Below are 19,169 nucleotides of genomic sequence, written 5' to 3'. Positions count from 1 at the left end.
TAAACATAAATCAACATACTTTAAAAGAAGTTAATGTTAGTATTTAAATAGTTTTGTATTGGCGTAATGCCCTGTAAGCACGATTGTAGTTATCAGGAACTAAACAACTGACATAATTAAGGGATCAAAAATGTTGGCCGGCGAAGTACTTATAATTTATAAGCAACTAATTTAGAAGGAAGTTTATGATTTTTTGTACAACAATTACAAATTAAAATTTCCTTTGCTTAAACGAGTAAACTGTGGTGTCAATTTTGTTTATTTCTATGCCTATTAGCTTTTAAACTTTATTTTGCTTAAAAATTCTACAATAAAACTTTTAAAATAATTATTGATTGGCTTTTTCCTTTTAAAGTGGCAAACTCTTTATACAAGACTGCCGACCCATGACATAATAACGTTAACGTAAAATTAAGACTTAATTTTTTTAATGGTTAAATAACAGAAGCTTTGTTGTATCTAAATTTAACTTTTTATTTTGTATTAATCGTATTTAAACACCAGAAAAAACTTTTAGATATCTTATATTTGACATAAATTTATTATTTTATAATAAAAAGCTTGTAGGAATTGGTTAACAAATTTTGATCACACGCTGTATTAAGAGCTTTTGTAAGTTTTTTGTGTCAAAGAATTCAAATACAATTTTAGCTTAATGTTTCATAATACATACCTCAACTAAAAAGTCTTGCGTGTTTAAACATTACTGGCATATATGACGTAATTAACATGTCAATTTCGTTGTTAAATAAATAACTGCGAACTTTCTCAAATTAGTTCTATATATAAATAGTTTAGTTGGTTTAAAATATTTCATAACCACAAGTCGAATTTAAAATAGACAACTTGTTTTACAACTTTAGTGGCTTTTTAATGATAGAACATTGTATATGTCTAAAAAAACCCACTAAAATGATAGAAACTTTTAAATTGGAAAAGATTATAAAGATAGCATTCCACCAAGATAAAGTACTTTTCAATCTGTTCATTTTAATGGCGTTGAGGTTTTTAATTATTAACAGTTCATTGGTCAAAATAATCATTAAATTAATTTATAAATACTTAATAACATAGTTTTATTTTGGATTGTATAAATGCAACCGTGTAGCATAGGGGTTGGCATCGTTTTTAATCAACGTATACGGAAAAACTTGGCGGGCAGGAGCAGTTCAATATTATTTAATTCTAGAAAATTACTCTATTTTAATTGTAAAACACTAGTTTGGTGTCCTTTTTTGCTCTTCATTTTAAATTCCAGAATACCCAGGGGTGAGTTTTCAAAATTGCTTTTCAGATTGACATGCCGGATCGAACCGTACGTTGCCCCACTCCTAATTTAATCGAGCGTTTTAATTACTTGAAACTTTAAAGCTTCTTTTTGATTTAATTTCTAAAAAAATAATTGACTTTTGATTAGCAAAATCAGATATTAAATAACATTGTAGCCAACATTTTAAATTTATGGATTTAACAACATGCTAATGGTAAGAAAATTAGTTAGTGCTAAATAAATAGTGCTCAAATTTAAGTACAAAAAAAGAAATATTCAATTTTTTTTTTGTTTATTTTTAGCATTAATTATATTAATTCTCATCTTCGCGACTATATCAGCTGAAGACTCGTACTAGATACTCTGGTAAAATATTTTTTTTAGATTTAGGCACTTAAAATGTAAATAACTTTATGTTATAATATTCAGCCAGCATTTATTTTTCAAAACATTTAACTACAAAAACCACACACGTTTTCAATTACGCCTAGAATTTATTCAGAATTCAACTATGATAATGTAAAGCACTTGACGTATGTATAGAAGGAGAAAGCAAAAGAAATAGTAGTCAAGTGTACAAGAGAGAAACTGCATACTATAAAAATATACAGTGATTGGAACATTTATCAAAAACGCAAGTTCAATATATACTCGTTTATTTGGAAACTCATAAAAAAAAAGTGACAAAACTTTTGTTCGTCCACGTGAAGAAGTTTGTTCTAAAACAGAAGTTCAATTCATATTTTGTTTGTAAACTTATAAAAAATAACTTTTAATTCATCCACATCCATTTATAATTTTACTAGGAAACTTATAAAATTTTTTAAATTTATTCATCGACGTCCATATCGTACTGGTCTGGCGAGGAAGGAGTATCATGCTGGCTGTTCTGTTGATAAAAAAATATAATTAGTATTAAAAATATATATAATTAGTATTAAAACAAAATTGATACGCTTAAATTAAATCAAGTTTCAACAACAATTAAACTGTAACTTTTTGTGATTTTTAGAAACCTTAACGATTTTGAAAATACTTTTCCAAATTTAACAACAAGTTTTAAAATTCTACAGATTTAATGTCAGTATTTTATTTAAGTACACTTATTATTATATTAAAAGCAGATTCAGTGCTCTTAGTTTTTATTGGTTTGAAGTTGTTTTATACACAACTTGATAATACTTTCTACAAAACTAACTACTTTTATTAGAACTGAACAGTTAAAATTATCTAATAGTATTTAATTTATATAATTTTATAGCTTAACACTAACCTTTTAATCAGCTAACTAACTTATAGAACTGAACTCATTAAAACAAAAACACCTAATTTCTTACGCAAATTCCAAAAAACAAAAAACAAACAAACGTTGTTGTTGTTGGAATTTCCGATCTCGGAAAACTTCTCGAACGTCTCCGACTTGCTGCTCGTCCTCTGCCAACCTCCCTGTCTCGAGTTGGGGGAATCCCACACGCTGGCCTGGCTGTTCAGTTTCCCGCGCAGCCACTCGATGCTGGGCGTGAAGCGGTGGTAGGGGAATTCCGAAATGGCTTGCTGACACTGGATGTCGCTGGAGAGGAGGATGTGAAAGAAATATTGAAGGTTCGGGCTAAACTCAAATCTTATACAAGGTGCATCGGTTAAATATTGGGTGAATAAATAAAATAAAAACATATAGTGCTAAATATAAAAAATAATACACATAGGTTTTAAACTGCGTTTTTTTTAATCTTTAAATCTTTTTTTTTAAACTTATTTATAAACAAAATTTCTTATATGCAATACTTAAAAAAGTTTATAATAAAAATAAGTCTTTTATTTATACAAGTAATTATGAATATATAAAAAGTAATTGTTAAAGCATATTAAAAAATAATGAGCTTCGTTTTAGCATTGCCCAGTTCAAACTTAACCAAATATTTTGTTGAAATTTGTTCAAAAGAAGATGGATTAGAAAGCTTAACAAACTCGCTCGAGCGTGAAATTACTTGGCGCTTTATAAAAATTCGGTTTTATATGACTGCTTTGTTCAAAATATTTATCAAAATTAATTTTAACACGCGCAAAACTAACATTGATTTGGTTTTACGAAAACTCTCAAATAAACGAGTAACTTTGTCGAAAACTTAAATGTGATTGAAAGTAACTGTAAAGGTTTAAATAAATAAGATGAAATACAGATTTTTTTAAAAAAATGTTTAATTAAAATGTTTTACAAGCTAAGTGGACCATGAACTTAATTTTATTTGACTCTAGTTGTCAAATAAGCTGAAACCACTAAAAAAATAAAATAAACCAATTTACGGTCGAAGCTTTCTTGTTTTAAGAGCTTGCACGGTTAAACTTAAATAATATTTAACTATTTAAAGAATAATAACAAGCGAACCCATGGTAAACCTTGCCGGTATTAACCCCTGATTTTTCAGCTCAACAAACGAGCTTTATTTTCAATTTACCGCAAACTACAACTAACTCGTGGTACAGTTCGGTGATGAACTTGATGATCTTGTACAATTTCATGTCGTTGACGCCCCCCTGCAGCAAGCCCATCTGGTCGAAGAAGTTGTGGGAGCTGCAATGTTCGAAGGCGTACTGGACCCGGTGCTGCTGCAGGTGGTCTTGCAAGCACAGGATTTTCTTGAGCAGGCCGAGCATGTTGGACAGGAACTCCATGTCGTTCACCTGCTCGTCGTGGAACATCCTCTGTTTTGAAATATTTACAAGTTATTAATATATCTCAAAACTTAAAAAAAATTCAATCCTCTGTTTTAAAATAATATGGTAGAATATTGGTTGAGTTGAGTTTGCAGTTTAGTTTCTTTATTTGAAATAAAAAAGTGAATTATCAAAAGAATATATATGTAACATTATTTTCTTCGTGGATCGTCCTCTGTTTTGAAATGGTGAATGTTATAAAAAAGAAGTTTAATTTAAAAAGTAAGAAGTTACTCGTATAAAATCCTATGTTTTTTATATTACTAATAGACATTCAACTTGCTTTTAAGCTGTTTGTATTCCTACTAGGTTGCTGCTGTCATAAATTTGGTATTAATGGAAAACAGATGACGGAGAAATATTAAGCAATCTAGCAATTTCACTAGCGTCAGTTTATATATTCAATACTGAACAACAATCACAAACAAAACCGACTAAAAATTCATCCCGAAACAAAAACTGGTACAAATTTATTGAAACAGTTTACTATTATTCATGTTTATCAATTACGCATTTACAAATTAGCTCACCAGTATGACGTCAATGGTGCAATTGGAGAACCGCTCATTGCAGTAGCAGCAGTAGACCATGATGAACATGAAACAGTTGTCACCCCTGGCTCTTTCCTCCTTGTAATTCGCCATCGGCCACAATGCCGACGCGTACACAAGCTCCTTCACGTATCTGAGCATTTATGTTTGTTAGAAAAATACATTTAATCTGTATTGACTTAATTTAACTTTGGCATAAAATACAACAAGGTTTTAAATTAGCCTTTAAGACAAATGGGTTAAGTCAACTTTAGCACAACAAATTATTCAAGTCAGAAAAGAATCACGGATCAGCTTTTAAATTAATTAGCCGAAGTGAGAATGTTTCGTATACATATTCTATAACTTCTCATATTTCGAAGCAGTTTTACTTGCAGTAATTTATCAAAATCACCGTTAATTCCGACAACAATTTCACCAACCTCTTAATAATGACGGTGTTGTCCATCAAGAACTCCACTCCCTCGTTAACCCCGTCATTCAAAATGATATCAATCTCGTAGTCCTCCAGCTTGACGTACTCGCAAAACAGCATCTCCTCGCCATTCACCAACAGCTCCTCGTTGAGCCCGCACCTGGGGTTTCCCCCCACCCGATACCCGCTCATGTCGTGCGCGACTATGAACTTGTGCACGATCTTGTGCAGGCGCAGGAAGCACGGGTTGTTCAGGCAGAAGGTCCACTTTCGGGGGCTGGTCAGCTCACCCCATTCGTCCACAACGCCGCTGTCCGGAAGATCGAACACGTCCACGTAGCTCTTCCGTCCTGTTTGTTAATCGAGGTTTTTAGAAACTCGTTTTGGGATTTTTTCAATTTTTCAGGCTGGAACTTTTCAGAGCGTTTTTTAAGAGATAAAAACTTTAGTTGAGTAAAAATTAACTTGGTTCTTAGTACAGAAATATAAAACAGTTAGTGAGGGTAAATGCAACCAACAAAAATATGAATCAAGTATGAAAGTACCTAATGCGACGAGCGCGAATTCGGTCGTTTGCTTTCCAAACAGGAAGGAGAGCAGCTTCTTGAAGAGGCCGAGCTTGTGGAGCAGCACCATGGCCAGCGAGCCCTGTGAGTTGTTGAGAAAAATAAATTAAAAGGTAAGTAAGGGTATACATTAAAAAGTACAACGACCCTGGGAGATGTTAAGAAAAATTAAAAGTTTGAAAAAATAACTGCAACAAAAAATAGCATTTAAAACTTTTTAAATTTAAAATGGCATTTAAAACACGTTTTTGAACCAGCAAGCCTTTAAATTTAAGTGAAACTAAAATACAATAAAACGTATGAAAATATAAGTATAGATTGTTGAGAAATATTGAAATATAAGTATATAAGTATATGAAATTGTAACTTAGGAAACACATGATGAAATAACAGTGTTGTAAATTTTAAGTGTTTTTGAGCCTTAAAATTTCAAATTAAACTTGAGTACAAAAATGTTTATGTTTGTTTTCAAGTCTTCCGCCACCCGCATGCACTTTCGGCTTCAAAACACTCTAGAAAGAACCAAAGTACCTTGGAGGCGAACTTGTAGATGATGATGAAGTATCTGTCGTAATCTTTCGCCAGCTTCCCGTCAAAATCGTGCTCGTCCATCATCGACACGAGGCGCTTGAAGAACGACGTCACTTTCTGACAGACTTCGTGCTGAAACGTTGATTGCAATTAACTTTATCAGTGAAAATATTCCAAGCTAAAAAATCTATCGAGATCTCGTTCCAGTGAAACGTTGTTTTGATGACAAAACTTTAAAATGTTTGAAGTTACACTAAAGTATCAAATAATCGACTCTCAAGTTTTGGTAAAATTCATTCATTAACTTTTTCAGTGAGTTTAGTTCTACAAGGAGAATCGGTATTAAAATAAAAAATAAAGCCTGTATAACAGACACGTTAAAATTATTATTTATTCATGAAAACTGACGTCTTTGAGGTCGAGGTGGGAGAACATGAGTTCGAGGATGTGGAGGAAGTGGTGGGGGATGGCGTTGTCGAAATTTTTGAAGGTGTAGTACGTCACCACCTCGAAGTTGCTGCAGAAGTAGTCCACCATTTCTATACACCTGTTGTGAATTAAGTCTTTTAAATTTTTACTTTTCGTATTCTTAAATTTGGTAAAAAGTTGGGTTATTTTTTTGATTGTTGTAAATTTAACATTTTATTAACAACATGATTGTTGCAATACTGAATTCAAGTCTTCTGGGCAGAAAAAAAAAATAATGCAAACGAAAATTAGGTATATTTTTCATGTTTATATTAAAAATGTTTTCAGCAAAAGTTGATTAGTTTATTACGATTTTAAACTTCTCGATGCTTGTTTGAACAAAACTAATGTATAACTTTTGAAAAACAGCTATTTGTTAAATACAGGGTTGCCACTCGTTTATTCAAAAAATTTTTCCAGGCCTTCCAAATTTCTTCCTAATTTTTTTAAGGTTTTTCCAGGTAAAGCGGCAACCCTGTAAACACACGAATTACAAACGCGGGTTCGTTGCCGTCCATGTGTTCGCACAAGTGGTCGCAGATGTCGCAGTAGTGGAAGTTGTACGGCACGCTCCACAGGCTCACGAAATTGCAGTTGGCCGCCAGCCGCATCAGGATCCGGTCGTTCTGCGCGTTCTTGTTGTCCTGTTGAAGTTAAAATATATATATATATGCTGTTTGTTTTATTTTTGTATCAATTTTGCATTTCTGTTTACCAAAAAGCTTTTTGTTTTAATTAAACCAGCTGAATATTGAAAACAATCTTTTTTGTCCATATTGAAACATATGTTCTGGAGTTTTTTAAATTGTATTTCTCTAATAAATTATTTAAAAGCCCTTCAAGTAGGCTCTATGGAAAGTGATGAAATTTAGATAATCACCTTATTTTCTCTCTCTCTCTCTATATATATAAATATATATATAAATTTTATTATTATTTATTATATATATATATATATTAAAGGTTTTATAAAAAGTTCTGGTCGATAGTGCTCGACAAATTAAATTGGAACTAAATTTTTATCTAATTATAACAAACTGTAACTTACTGAGGAGCACATGAAATTTTACATTTCATGTGTGAAACAGCTGTATAAATTATAGTTTTTACATAATTAGATAAATATATACATATATATATTTCTACTGTACAATATTGAATAATTAAATCATAGTGTTTTTGTTTTTTTGCATAACATTTGTATCGTTGCTTAACAAAGTGCTGTTTATTTTAAACCGTTCTAGCTAAAGATATTTAATTAATTAAAAGCGCTTCATGTGGACTCTGTGGAAAGTGTTTAAGTTTATTTAACCACATTATTTTCTTTAAATGTATATGTATATTCAAACTTAACATGTTTTTGAAGAAGTCCTCTTTTAAATAATCAAACCATTTTTTTTACTTTTACTCTTACCATAACTTGCGAATTTTAAAGCTTTAAATCCTCTTTTCCATGCTTAAAAAAAAAGTAATACAGTTAACAAAAAAATTGAACTTCCAAGCGGCAACAACAGCACGAAAAAGTTCTGCAAACTACCAGTCTGACAAAGAATTGACACTTTGATCAAACTAACCGCGATAAAGCATGGTATTTACATAACTCCCTGTCTAATCAATAATTTATTTCACCGAAACAAAACATCCGGCGAGCAACAAACTCACAAGCACAACATATTTTCACATATTTATTTTGTTGCTGTTGTATTCGCAAAACCAACCTTGATGAGGCACCCGACGAACCTAATGTAGTCGTAATTGTAGACAGACTGGTACTTGTACAATTGCCTGTTCGACTCGACCACGTGTTGCAGTAGCGCGGAAGCTGCGCTGCCCTCAGCTCCGAATACTCCCCGCTGCTCGCTTTTCCTGCGATTAATATTAATTTTGTTTGTACAAAGACGACGTCGTTTCCCCCAACAGGGATCTTCAGACCTTTTTTGAGAATACATAGTTAACTATGACAAAATATATTGTTATAATAAACTATCTGCGTTAGTAGCAGAATGATGAGAATTAAGCGTAGTTTTTTAAAGCTAAACGACAAACTTATCTTGTTAGTAAAAAAAATTATACATATCAGACTTATTGGTGTAAACAATCAATCATAACAAAAAATGGTATTTAAAATTCTTCACGTTTTGAAACCTTCCGCCGATGGACGCAGCAACTTTTAAAATCTGGGAAAATGAGCGCGTCCGTTGGTGCACGGGATTTAAGAATATAAAAGTATTTAAAATGCACTATGAATAAAATTCCAATACAAGTATGTAATTTAAATTATAATTTAACTGCTCAAGTAGCGGAGGTGCGTTTTCTTAAACAAATAAAACTTTGCTCACGCTGGACTTTTAACAAATAAAAGAACATAACCAACAAATAAGCTTTGATAAAAATTTAGTTTCAAGAAATTGTTCCAGCGATTAACGCTGAAACAAGTTTTCCTTTTTATCAACTCAACTTCGTCTTTTTAAAACATAAATTAATTTTACTATTTTGCAATAAATTTAAAATTTATCTGCAATAATTTGTAATTACTTTTTTACAAAATTTGTAAATACTAAAAATAAATTATTTCTACACAACTCTTTAAACCTGACGAGATTGGACAATTGCGAGATGCTGGTGTTCCTCACCCTCCTGTTCGTCGGGAGCGTCCTCTGATTGGCCGAAGCGTCGGCCTGCTTCGGAACGGCGGCTGCTGATTGGACAGCTGACTGGCTCGAGTCCTTCTTGCGCTGGTAGAACAGCAGGTAGGCGCTCTTGCTGTCAGCTGTAAAATTAAAAACAAAAAATAAAATTTAAAAAACATTAACATAAACTGCTTCATGCTGCACCAGTTTTAAAATAAAAATTAAAGTTTGACATTCAAAAAAAAATGCGTAAAATTTTGCACGATCTAAATATTGCAAAAAAAACATTAAAATAAACTGCGATAACTTGGGATTTGAAACAAAAACAAACTAAATTTTGAACGATATAAATGTGTGATCACTTAGCAAACTGCATAAAACAAAAACAGGAAAAGAAATACACTAAACAAACAAATTAATTTAATAATGAAATATTCTGATTTTGCACATTCTAATTATAGCAAACTAACAAACGCGGTTGATCTGCTCCCCACCGAAGCACGCTTCTTCCAGCTGGTTCTCGATGTCGAACTGGGTGACTTCCTCGTCGTTGCAGTAGAACCACTGGCCGTGCGCCGGGTGCCTTCCGCTGTTTACATATTTATTAATTATTAAGTGATATATGTTGATGTATATATTCAGTATTAAAAAATTAGAATTAAATTTCAGTGTTATAAAATAACAAAAGATCTTTTTTCCTATGGTTCTTTCTTGACAGAATTTTTTATTGAAAATACATGCAAGGAGCTAGGAATTAAACTGATTACGTATATTAGACCTCTCAAAAATGACTCAAGTTAACAAGGTATTGTGCCGGGTGCCGTCCGCTGTTCATATACATGTGTATAAATTATTGTTCTTAATATTTATTATACATCTTTTTTATCTAAATTTTTTACTGTTATTCTGTTTTTCATTTAAATCCAAAATATTTGTTTTTACAATAAAAAGTTTTAAGTTTAGTATTAAAAAAACTTTTTATATTATTATTTTGAAAATACAGAGTATGCAAAGAGCTAGGAGTTAAACCAACTGTGTATATTACACCTCTCAAAAATGACTCAAGTTAACAAATTGTTAATTTATTATAAAGTATTGGAGTTATAAAAATAACGGTTGACTTGGTTTTCAAACAGGTCTTATTTGATATTTTTAGTTTTTTTGAATTAGATTCAAGTAAATACAAGATAATTTAATTTTAACTTGATGCATATTAGTAATAATGAAAACCTAAAGTTTTTTTTATTACTGTTCTCTTGTTTAGTTACTTATTAAAATATTTAGAAACTATTTGCAAAATTCATTAAAAGTAAATAAAAGATAACAAGTTAAAAAAAAACCTCTGATTCTTCACGACGGAAGTGTAATGGCCCGCCACCGTAGTTCCTTGGTGAATCACCACCCCGATCAGTTCGAACAAATCTTTCTGGTCTGTTACATTTTGTGCTATTTTCACAAAAACAAGAAGAGATTTTTTACATTTGGTTGAATTTTTTATTTGTTTTATCAAGTAATTTAGATGTCTTTAATAAAATTTAATTCAGCAGGCTGTATTAGTTTATGAAAAAACAACTTAATGTAATATATTATTTTTTAGTTAGGTAGCAACTGATTAAATACAAAAAAATCAAAACTCTTCATAATTTACTAATTTTACATTAAAAACATTTCACAACTCACTGGCGTTGGACTTCTTTCCGGTGCTGGTGTAGGCGGCCATGTCTATCAGCAAGTCGAATTTGAAGTAGGAGTCAATCTTCCTGCTTGTAAAATATTCGGTCATTTCGAACCTGCGAATAATTACTTATTAGTATTTATTATCTATTTAAATTTGCATTATTACGTCATACCTGCTCAGCTGGAAGCAAATGACGTCGCCAAACTTCCGGTACACCGTCCTCTCCCGGTGACCCTGCGTATTTGAAAAAATTAAAGTGTTGTTTACTATTTGATTATTTCTTTAAATTTATTATATTAACATTTACGATATCAAACATATCATAAACAATGTGTTTGGTGACCGTGCGCATTTTAGCGAATTATTTTTAAAATTGAAAAAAATCATGTATGTATTCAAAATAAATAAGTAAAAAATATTTGTAGAATTATACATCTTTTTAATTTTTGTTAACTTTTCCAAACTATTTGATACGACTCAAAACATAATAAAATTTTGATAACTGTTGTTTAAAACTGTGCATTAGGAATAATTTGTAATCTTAAAAAAAAAAAAGTTTGACTACATATTTGATGTCAATTAAAACCAATAAATTAGATTTTCTAAAATTCTCATTTTAATCAACAATTAATTTTATCACCTTTCACGCGTCAAACTTAAACAAATTATTCGGTACATAAAACATTTACTGAATTTTGTTGACGTAGTTGCGCTTAAGTATATAAATAATAAATGAATTTATTTACATTTTTCATATCACAAACTGATTTTTTGATAAGGTTATCAATTCTATAAGTCCACGTTTTTATTAACTTATAGTTGATAGTAAAATAGTCAACTTCAACTGAAGGCTTGTAATAACACATACCACAATTAATCACTTGATTTCACAACTATTGTCACAGTCAATTTACTTTAAAAAAACTTTTAATCGATTGAGAAACGGTAAAACGATATTTTATTGAACAAATAAGCTCAAGCATCGCTGTTAGACGCACCTTGTAGCAACACAAAAGCCGCTTGTGTTTGTTTTAAATTACCTGCTGATGTGGGGTTGATTTTATAAGTGTTTTAATCATTATTTTTTCAAATTAGTTAAATAATAAATTAAATACCGATGTTTGATTTTGCTCTTATGGTTTTTTTTAAATATTACTTAAAATAAAAACATCATTTAAATAAACTTTTATTATTTATTAACGAGTAAAATACAATCTTAGTTATTTATAGTTAAACTATTTTTACTTTAAGTACAAACAACTAATCCATGTTAAAAAACATGATCATTGTGCAATTTTAATAAACATCACTACTTTCACACATATTTATTAATTTCGATTTTTAAACAAACAACAACAAACTTTAACTCCGCATTTCTCGCACTTGCTGTCGTTGATGTTGTTTTCCCTGCAGTTCTGCTTCAACGCCGAGTGCAAGTCGGGCTTCTCCACGATCTTCAGGTTGATCGAATTTTCCTCGCTTATCTTCGGATCGCTCCTGTTGGTGGTAAGAAATTTACATTAAAACAAAAACTAAAAAGTTAAAAAAGATGGTGCCAGCAGTTAATTGCTTGTGTGACGTCATTATTTATTACAATCTTTTTGATAAAGAAAAATGCAAAAAATATTTCATCAAATGAAAGCTTCTCTAAGGTTTAAAACTAGAAATAGTTTTGTGGAATTTAACATAAATTTGTCTCAATTAATCAATAAATAATTGATATTTACTTTTTTTTATTTTCATCCAATAAAAAACTCACATGTATCCACAATTCCTGCAGGTCTTCAAAACTGCTTGCTCAATTTTCATGACTGGAGCAAACACTTCCGGCAGGTTGTTTTTCTGTGAAAGTTTTGTTTGAATAACTGAACATCAATAAAATCATAAATTTCATAATTTAAATATTAACATTGGTAAAATATATAAAACATTATGTAAGGGAAATACTTTTAAAATTTATAAATTTGATAATCATTTAGTTATAAAGTTACTGAAAATCTTATTCTTTCTGAAGTGAAGTGCAACAATTGTTCCACAAAAATGTGGTTTAGTTTATATATATTTATATATTTGTTGTAAAACGCAAATCAAAAAAAACTTTTTTGAGCTCCTCAGCTATTTAAAAGTTATAACAATTGTTCTACTTTTTAATGTTTTTTAAAACAATTTATCATAAAAGCTTTCCCAGGAGGCTGTGTATAAAGAATATATCTATACACACAAAATTTCGGGAGCGCGTCAGCTTTTTCGACTATGCCTATCACGAATTGATTAACAAATAATATTCACAATATTAATATTAAAAATAACGTATACAAAACTATATATGCGCAAATATCTACATACAAATTAAATTTCTGTATTTATTACAAACCTTGGCTAGCTCGTCAACTTCATATACCAAGCTTAGAAGTGAACAAATTACAAATAACTTTCCGAGTGGGATCAATGTACTAAGCAATAAAATAATTATATTGAGAAAGTGCAAATTTATCTTAACAAACCTTGGGAGTTCGTCAATTTTATCGATCTAGCTGATCATAAAATTGTTCAAGCGAGATACGTTTTTCACTTATTCGTCAGAAAAAAATATATCACATATTATAAGTTTATTAATGTTATGTATTTTAAACACATTAATTTGATGGCCAGCAATACAATTGCTACACAAAATCCTTTTTAATTTAATATGTAACACACATACCTTGGCGAGCTCGTCAATTTTATCGATCAAGCCAATCAGGAACTCCTGTGCGTCCTGATGCGCGTTCACCCGCATCTCCGGGTCGGTGAAGCGGAACGTGTTCCACAGTCCCTCGGGCTTGTACGACAGCATGTGCGACTTCTGCAGCATGGTGAGTGTGAGTTGGAAGCTGTGCAGCATCTTTTCGGGGTCGTTTGCGCCCATTTCCACCATGTTGTGCGATAGCAGCGCCTGTTTGGATAATGGTTGTTTTAAATGGTTACGAGTTTTTTATTTCTAATGGTGTTTATAAGCTATATTTGATTGATATGAAAGTTGTGATCCAGTGTAAAAACGTCTGTGTAATAATGATTGCTTAAATAATGGTTGTATAGATGGTTATTGAGTTGTTTCTATTTCTAATGGTGCTTATAAGTTGTATGTCGATGGTTCAAAAAAAGGTGGTTCAATACTGTAGCGCCTGGTTAAAAATGGTTGCTATGAGGGTTACTGGTGTTTGTAAATTTGTTACATTGTCTGATGTGGCGTACTATTGGTGTCTGTTTTGTACTTGGGAGCGTGTCTATTGGTGTATTCTTTTTGGTACAAAACGGTTTTTGTGATGAATAAAATTTGATAATGATTAAATAGCTAAAAATAAGGTGGTAATTAATGCAAATCTAAGCAAAAACATAGTGAAATTAAAAAATAATAAAACAACATACGTTGACAATTTGTTTGATGTTGAATATCTGCTGCACGATGGAGTTCAGGTAGCAGGTTGCTCCCTGGCTCACCAATCCGACCATCCTGTCCCCATTGCAAAAGTGTTTTGCAATATTCATTTCCTGTAAAAGATCATAAGAAAATCTTTCCTGTGAAAATACATTTTGTTTGTTTAATAGTTTGTAATGGTAAAACTTTTGCACGTTTGGAAACTTATTTATAGTTTTTTTTTTGTTTAAATTGCTTTATTTAAAACTTTAAGGAGCAAAACATTCAATTAAAACATTTACTTCAACTAATACATGTTTTTTATCAAAAACACTTAGTTTTTTAGGTTTTAATATCAAGTATGCTGCTGTGGATAAAATTATTTTTCAAGACAAACATCGATAAAAAATCTTATGTATAGCTTTACGTAATTGATACATTTATAGTTTATCAAGATCGATTATTTCCCAGTAAATTTTGATTTTAAGTTTTTGACTAGAAAAATCAGATAGAAAAATTTAACTTATACTTTTATCAAGTTTAGCGTACTATATATAAAAAGTTAGCTTACACTTTAAATAAGCATTATTCAACTAGGGGGACTGAAAATTACATAAAAATATAAAATTACTTATTACTTTAATTTCAAAAGACGCTTTTTACTTCAACGTAACTAAAAAACTGCCCATATTTAACAAATTATCGCTCCGCTACGCCACCTAACGGACATAAAAACTCACCTTCAACTCGGTGATGTCTAGCTTGTGGTTGTGCTCTATGAGGAACCTGCACACGAAGTCGGTGTTGGCAATGTTGTTCTTGCACAAACTATATATAAATTTGAAGCAGGCGTGCCTCGCGTTGAAGTGCGCTTCAACCTCATTCGTGCGCTTCAACCGGCATCTGCATAAAAAAAAAACTACATTTTGTTAAGTGTTTCGAAACTAGCTTAGTTTTATTTTAATTACAAAAATTATAGTGTTCCTTTGATTTGATTGAAAATGTGTATGAATATCAGCAACGGCTGGCAAGATTAAAATATATTGTTTTTTAATTGACCTTTTAAGCTCTATTTTAAACTTTAATACTAGTCTTAATATCAATAATCAAACTTAATTCCAATAAAAAGCTTACAAAAAACAAGATACTTATGTTGTTTTTTGTTTTAGATTAGAATTATAGAAACTGACAATGTTATGAATTACTTGAAATAACATTACTCGTGATTTTTTCTGACAGAAATCGTTTGTTTTAATTTAATTTCCAACTATCTTAATAATTAAACAATTGGATGTATTTTATCAAATATCTCATTTTAAACAAACATGGGCATGAATGATGTTGGATCGTTGTTGTTGTTGTTGGAAGCAGCTTTGAACAGAAAGTTCTTCAAAATTTTTTCAAGGAAGTTGTTGTCTGTAAAATTTAAATTTAAAAAATGATTCATTTGTAACAACACAAATAACAATTCAGTTTTGAGTTTATTTTAACTTTTAAAGAATGCAAATACATTCAAAGCTATTATAACACAATTATACAAAAATTACTTTTTTTCTTATTTTTTTCCTTTTAAAACTGTCCACACAATAAATAATTTGTTATTAATAAATTAATATTAATAAAAATTAATAAATAAAAAAACAACTACAGACCGGCGGCGATTTTCGTTTTATCGACGAACGGGCTGTCCACCAGCGCCGACATCAAGGAGAAATGTCCCGACACCAGCTCGTCGTCACGCTCCAGCTGCTCGTCGTCGCCATCCAGCGGCGGGTCCCAGTTCTCGCACCACTCGATCTCCTTCGCGAGGTCCTCGCCCAACTCCATGATCGCCTTGTGTAAAAAACACGTCATTTTATTGTTTAACTTTTGTGTTTTGTAAACAAAATAGAACTTTTTTGAGACGCGCTCAGTTCCAACCCGCGATCAAACCTGAGAACCGCTATCTCGCCAAAGGTTAAGGGTCAGGGATAACAGCGGCGGTAATAAATAATTAAAAAAAAATTATAGTTAAATAAAATAAGACAAAAAATAGGTTGGGATCGTGCGCGGTTGGGAACTGTGAGTACACGTTTTTTTTTTCAAACCAAAAACTTAAAGAAACACACAAGCTAATTTTCAACTTAGTTTCAATCATGTAACCAATGCAAACAGCGTTATTTTATTATTCAAGTTTTACGCACATGTTTTACTAACTGTGTTTTAAACAATAAAAAAATGTTTTTTTAACTGAATAAAATATAAATAAATAAATTGCTCTAGAAAGTTTTTGATAATTTATTCCACTATTAACAACATATGCAACCAATAAAAAAAAAGCTAATTTTCAACTAATACAAACGTCTTCGTCATCGTCCATCCCCTCGCTATTGTGACGTATGACTGACGCGCTCAGCTTCTCCCTTAGCTTGAAGTAGGCGGCGCAGTTCTCGACCTCCTTCCGCGACTGGCTCCTCAGGTTGGTGTTGCTGTTCCAGAAGGCGAGCTTGGCCGCTCGGAGGATCTGTTTGTGAACCTTACAAGTTGCCCGTTTAAAGCGTTTGCACCGAATATTTTTTTCAATCAAAATGTAAAACACATTGCCAAATTTTTTTTCGAGAAACTTCTACCAGGATTTTGAAAGTACACGTTTTTAGGTCTATGTTTAGTTTAAAACCAAGTTTTAGGTCAAAAACTGCGTTAAGTAGTATAACAACATTTAAAAGATACTGTAAAGCAATTTTGAATATGTTTTTTATTAAAAAAAAATTTGATGATGACAAAAATTTGAATCTTTATGGTAGATCTTTTCTGTCAAATTAAAATTTTACTACTTAACATGATAAAATTGTTATAACTTCTAGGTTTTTAAGTTATTTTTGTTCAAAATTTTAGCTTTTTCAGTAATTTTTGTTCAAAATTTCGGGTTTTTTTAACCTAAATTGTAAAATTCCAGGTTTTCCCAGGTTTTTTGGCAATCCTGAATACGATGTACGAGAAAAACATGATTTTAAGTATTTATTTTAAACTGTACGAGAAAAACAAAAGCTATATATTTAAAATCATTAAATCGTCATCATTAAGTAAAATAGTTTAATATGAAAGTTTTTTTTTCCTATAAGGACAAATACCTTGAGAATTTCTTTCTCGTTTGCAAACTTCACGGCCTCCTTTCGGTCCTCCACATCGTCCGTTTCCTTATCACCTTTTCTCTTCTCGTCATATTCCGAATCCGGTTTGAAGTAAGAGATGGCCAAAAGCTGCCTGTGCGAAATCTCCCGGATCTCCAGCGGAGCTTTCACCAGAATGTCGATGACCATTTTGTCCATGTTCCTTATTTCGAAGAACTCTCCTGCGAAAATGATTAAAAATATTTCATAAACAAAAAACGAAATTGAGGAAAAAATTATCAAATGAAAGTGAAATTAAATTTAATTAGTTTCGAATTTCTTTTTTTGAAAACCAACAACAGCTGGTTACAACCAAGCTGATAAATTTGGTTATATTTATTCATCAATTTTTAAAAAAGCTAAAACCACCAGTAAACACCAGTAACAATGTGTGGATCCTTAAACAAATCAAAACCACACAAACTTATAAAATGTCGGCGGTGTTTGAGGCAGGCGTTGATGATGTCGAGGCAGATTTCAGCAACGTAATGTTCGCACCGGTACACTTCTACTTCGTTTGGTTTCGTCTCTCTGGCGCCACTGAACGGTGAGTTGGAGTTGTTTGAGATATTGCTGTCATCCATGGCTCTTTAGAAAGAATTCAATTAAAATATGTTTGATTTTAGTTATGAGGTATACATAATTTAATGGAAAACTTCAAAAATAAGAAGGATGACAAAAAAAATCATCTGAGGTATTAGTTATTTGTTTTAAATACCGATTTAGTTCCTGTTTTTCAAATGCATAACTTAAACGATAAGTTAAAATTTTCAAAACCCTTTTCCTTTTGCTAACATGTTGCCTTTTCGAACAAAAACTTTACTCGATAAAATAATCAAATTTAACAAACACAATCTATGCACATATTCAAACGATATAAGATATTTTTTTTCAAAACTAACTCTTCCTGGTATGGTTTGACCTGGTGGAGCTTTTCGGCCGCTGCGTACCAGCAAATTTGCAGCAAATCAACCGCTAGCTGTCGCACTTGCTCTTTGGAAAACTCGTGAATCACTAATTTGCTGTCAATGGCTTCTTGGAACGGGAAGGAACTGCTGCTGTTTTAAAATAATAACTTTTATTTTTAGAAATGTTAAACAAATCGTTAAAAACAAAATGAGATCATTTTCTAAAAAAAATATCAGATTGACAAAAAACTTCAAGAGATGTAGTAAAACAAAACTCAGACTTGAACAAAAATTTAATGTTTTGTACGTTTTTATACCGGGGAGAAAACAAATTTAGTTCGTTTTCAAACAGCATTGAAAACAGGAAAGGTATATAAAAAACATGAAGACTTTTCATAAAAATTACAAGATTTTTTTCTTCATAAACCTTTCACTGTTTCGTTTTGTGCAATTGTCCTCTGACGGTCTAATACGTTTTTTCTCTGGGGATCGAAACTGACTGAAAGTTATTACAAAATTGCAAAATTAAGACAAAGTTTACTGAATTTAAAACAAAAAATTTACCTGTAAAAATGTAAGGTTATTCTCAACAAAAAAAAAAGTAAAACTTATAAAGTAGACCCTGATACAGGAATTTCAATTTTTCTAAATTTTAAACTAGTTTTGTTTTGAATTATTTTAAAATAAAATACAAAATCCAATATAAAAAGAAAGTTATCATGCTTGTTGTATTAAAGTCTACTTTAAACAACTGATAAGTTCTCTTGGCACAAACCGGTTTTCGTCTTTCCTGGGAGAGCACGCCAGACCCGACTTTTTCTCTTCATTCATTCCGGAATCTCGCTCCAGCAAACGTCTGAACAAGTACTCAGAATTAAAATTTTAGCTTAT

General features: G+C 31.2%; 1 protein-coding gene across 5 annotated transcripts in view; it reads right to left on the bottom strand.

Annotated features, from left to right (window-relative positions):
* Positions 1-1,757: 1,757 nt before the first annotated feature.
* Positions 1,758-19,169, bottom strand: part of LOC145844694 (ubiquitin carboxyl-terminal hydrolase 24-like) — a 34,728-nt gene continuing 17,316 nt past the window's right edge. For 2 of the 5 annotated variants that reach the window (XM_082952105.1, XM_082952107.1), the window contains exons 26-53: positions 19,054-19,134; positions 18,706-18,777; positions 18,273-18,428; positions 17,795-17,958; positions 17,332-17,552; positions 16,563-16,724; positions 15,874-16,054; positions 15,547-15,637; positions 14,962-15,124; positions 14,233-14,355; positions 13,529-13,759; positions 12,584-12,666; positions 12,186-12,321; positions 10,997-11,058; positions 10,827-10,936; positions 10,487-10,577; positions 9,617-9,735; positions 9,109-9,286; positions 8,235-8,382; positions 7,015-7,160; positions 6,457-6,595; positions 6,049-6,180; positions 5,497-5,599; positions 4,959-5,301; positions 4,516-4,669; positions 3,744-3,973; positions 2,639-2,840; positions 1,758-2,159 (exon numbers count right to left, since the gene is read on the bottom strand). In XM_082952105.1, the coding sequence (XP_082808231.1) occupies positions 2,100-2,159; positions 2,639-2,840; positions 3,744-3,973; positions 4,516-4,669; positions 4,959-5,301; positions 5,497-5,599; positions 6,049-6,180; positions 6,457-6,595; positions 7,015-7,160; positions 8,235-8,382; positions 9,109-9,286; positions 9,617-9,735; positions 10,487-10,577; positions 10,827-10,936; positions 10,997-11,058; positions 12,186-12,321; positions 12,584-12,666; positions 13,529-13,759; positions 14,233-14,355; positions 14,962-15,124; positions 15,547-15,637; positions 15,874-16,054; positions 16,563-16,724; positions 17,332-17,552; positions 17,795-17,958; positions 18,273-18,428; positions 18,706-18,777; positions 19,054-19,134 (4,081 nt within the window). In that variant the 3' untranslated portion in view covers positions 1,758-2,099. The remainder of the gene's footprint in view (positions 2,160-2,638; positions 2,841-3,743; positions 3,974-4,515; positions 4,670-4,958; positions 5,302-5,496; positions 5,600-6,048; positions 6,181-6,456; positions 6,596-7,014; positions 7,161-8,234; positions 8,383-9,108; positions 9,287-9,616; positions 9,736-10,486; positions 10,578-10,826; positions 10,937-10,996; positions 11,059-12,185; positions 12,322-12,583; positions 12,667-13,528; positions 13,760-14,232; positions 14,356-14,961; positions 15,125-15,546; positions 15,638-15,873; positions 16,055-16,562; positions 16,725-17,331; positions 17,553-17,794; positions 17,959-18,272; positions 18,429-18,705; positions 18,778-19,053; positions 19,135-19,169) is intronic. The other 3 variants (XM_082952106.1, XM_082952108.1, XM_082952109.1) reach the window with 3 other exon arrangements.

This window comes from Thalia democratica, chromosome 9 (assembly GCF_965202585.1).
Source record: "Thalia democratica chromosome 9, ktThaDemo2.hap1.1, whole genome shotgun sequence".
Classification (NCBI taxonomy): Eukaryota; Metazoa; Chordata; class Thaliacea; order Salpida; family Salpidae; genus Thalia; species Thalia democratica.
The sequence above is the reverse complement of the archived record's forward strand: the minus strand, read 5'-3'. Positions and strand labels throughout refer to the sequence as shown.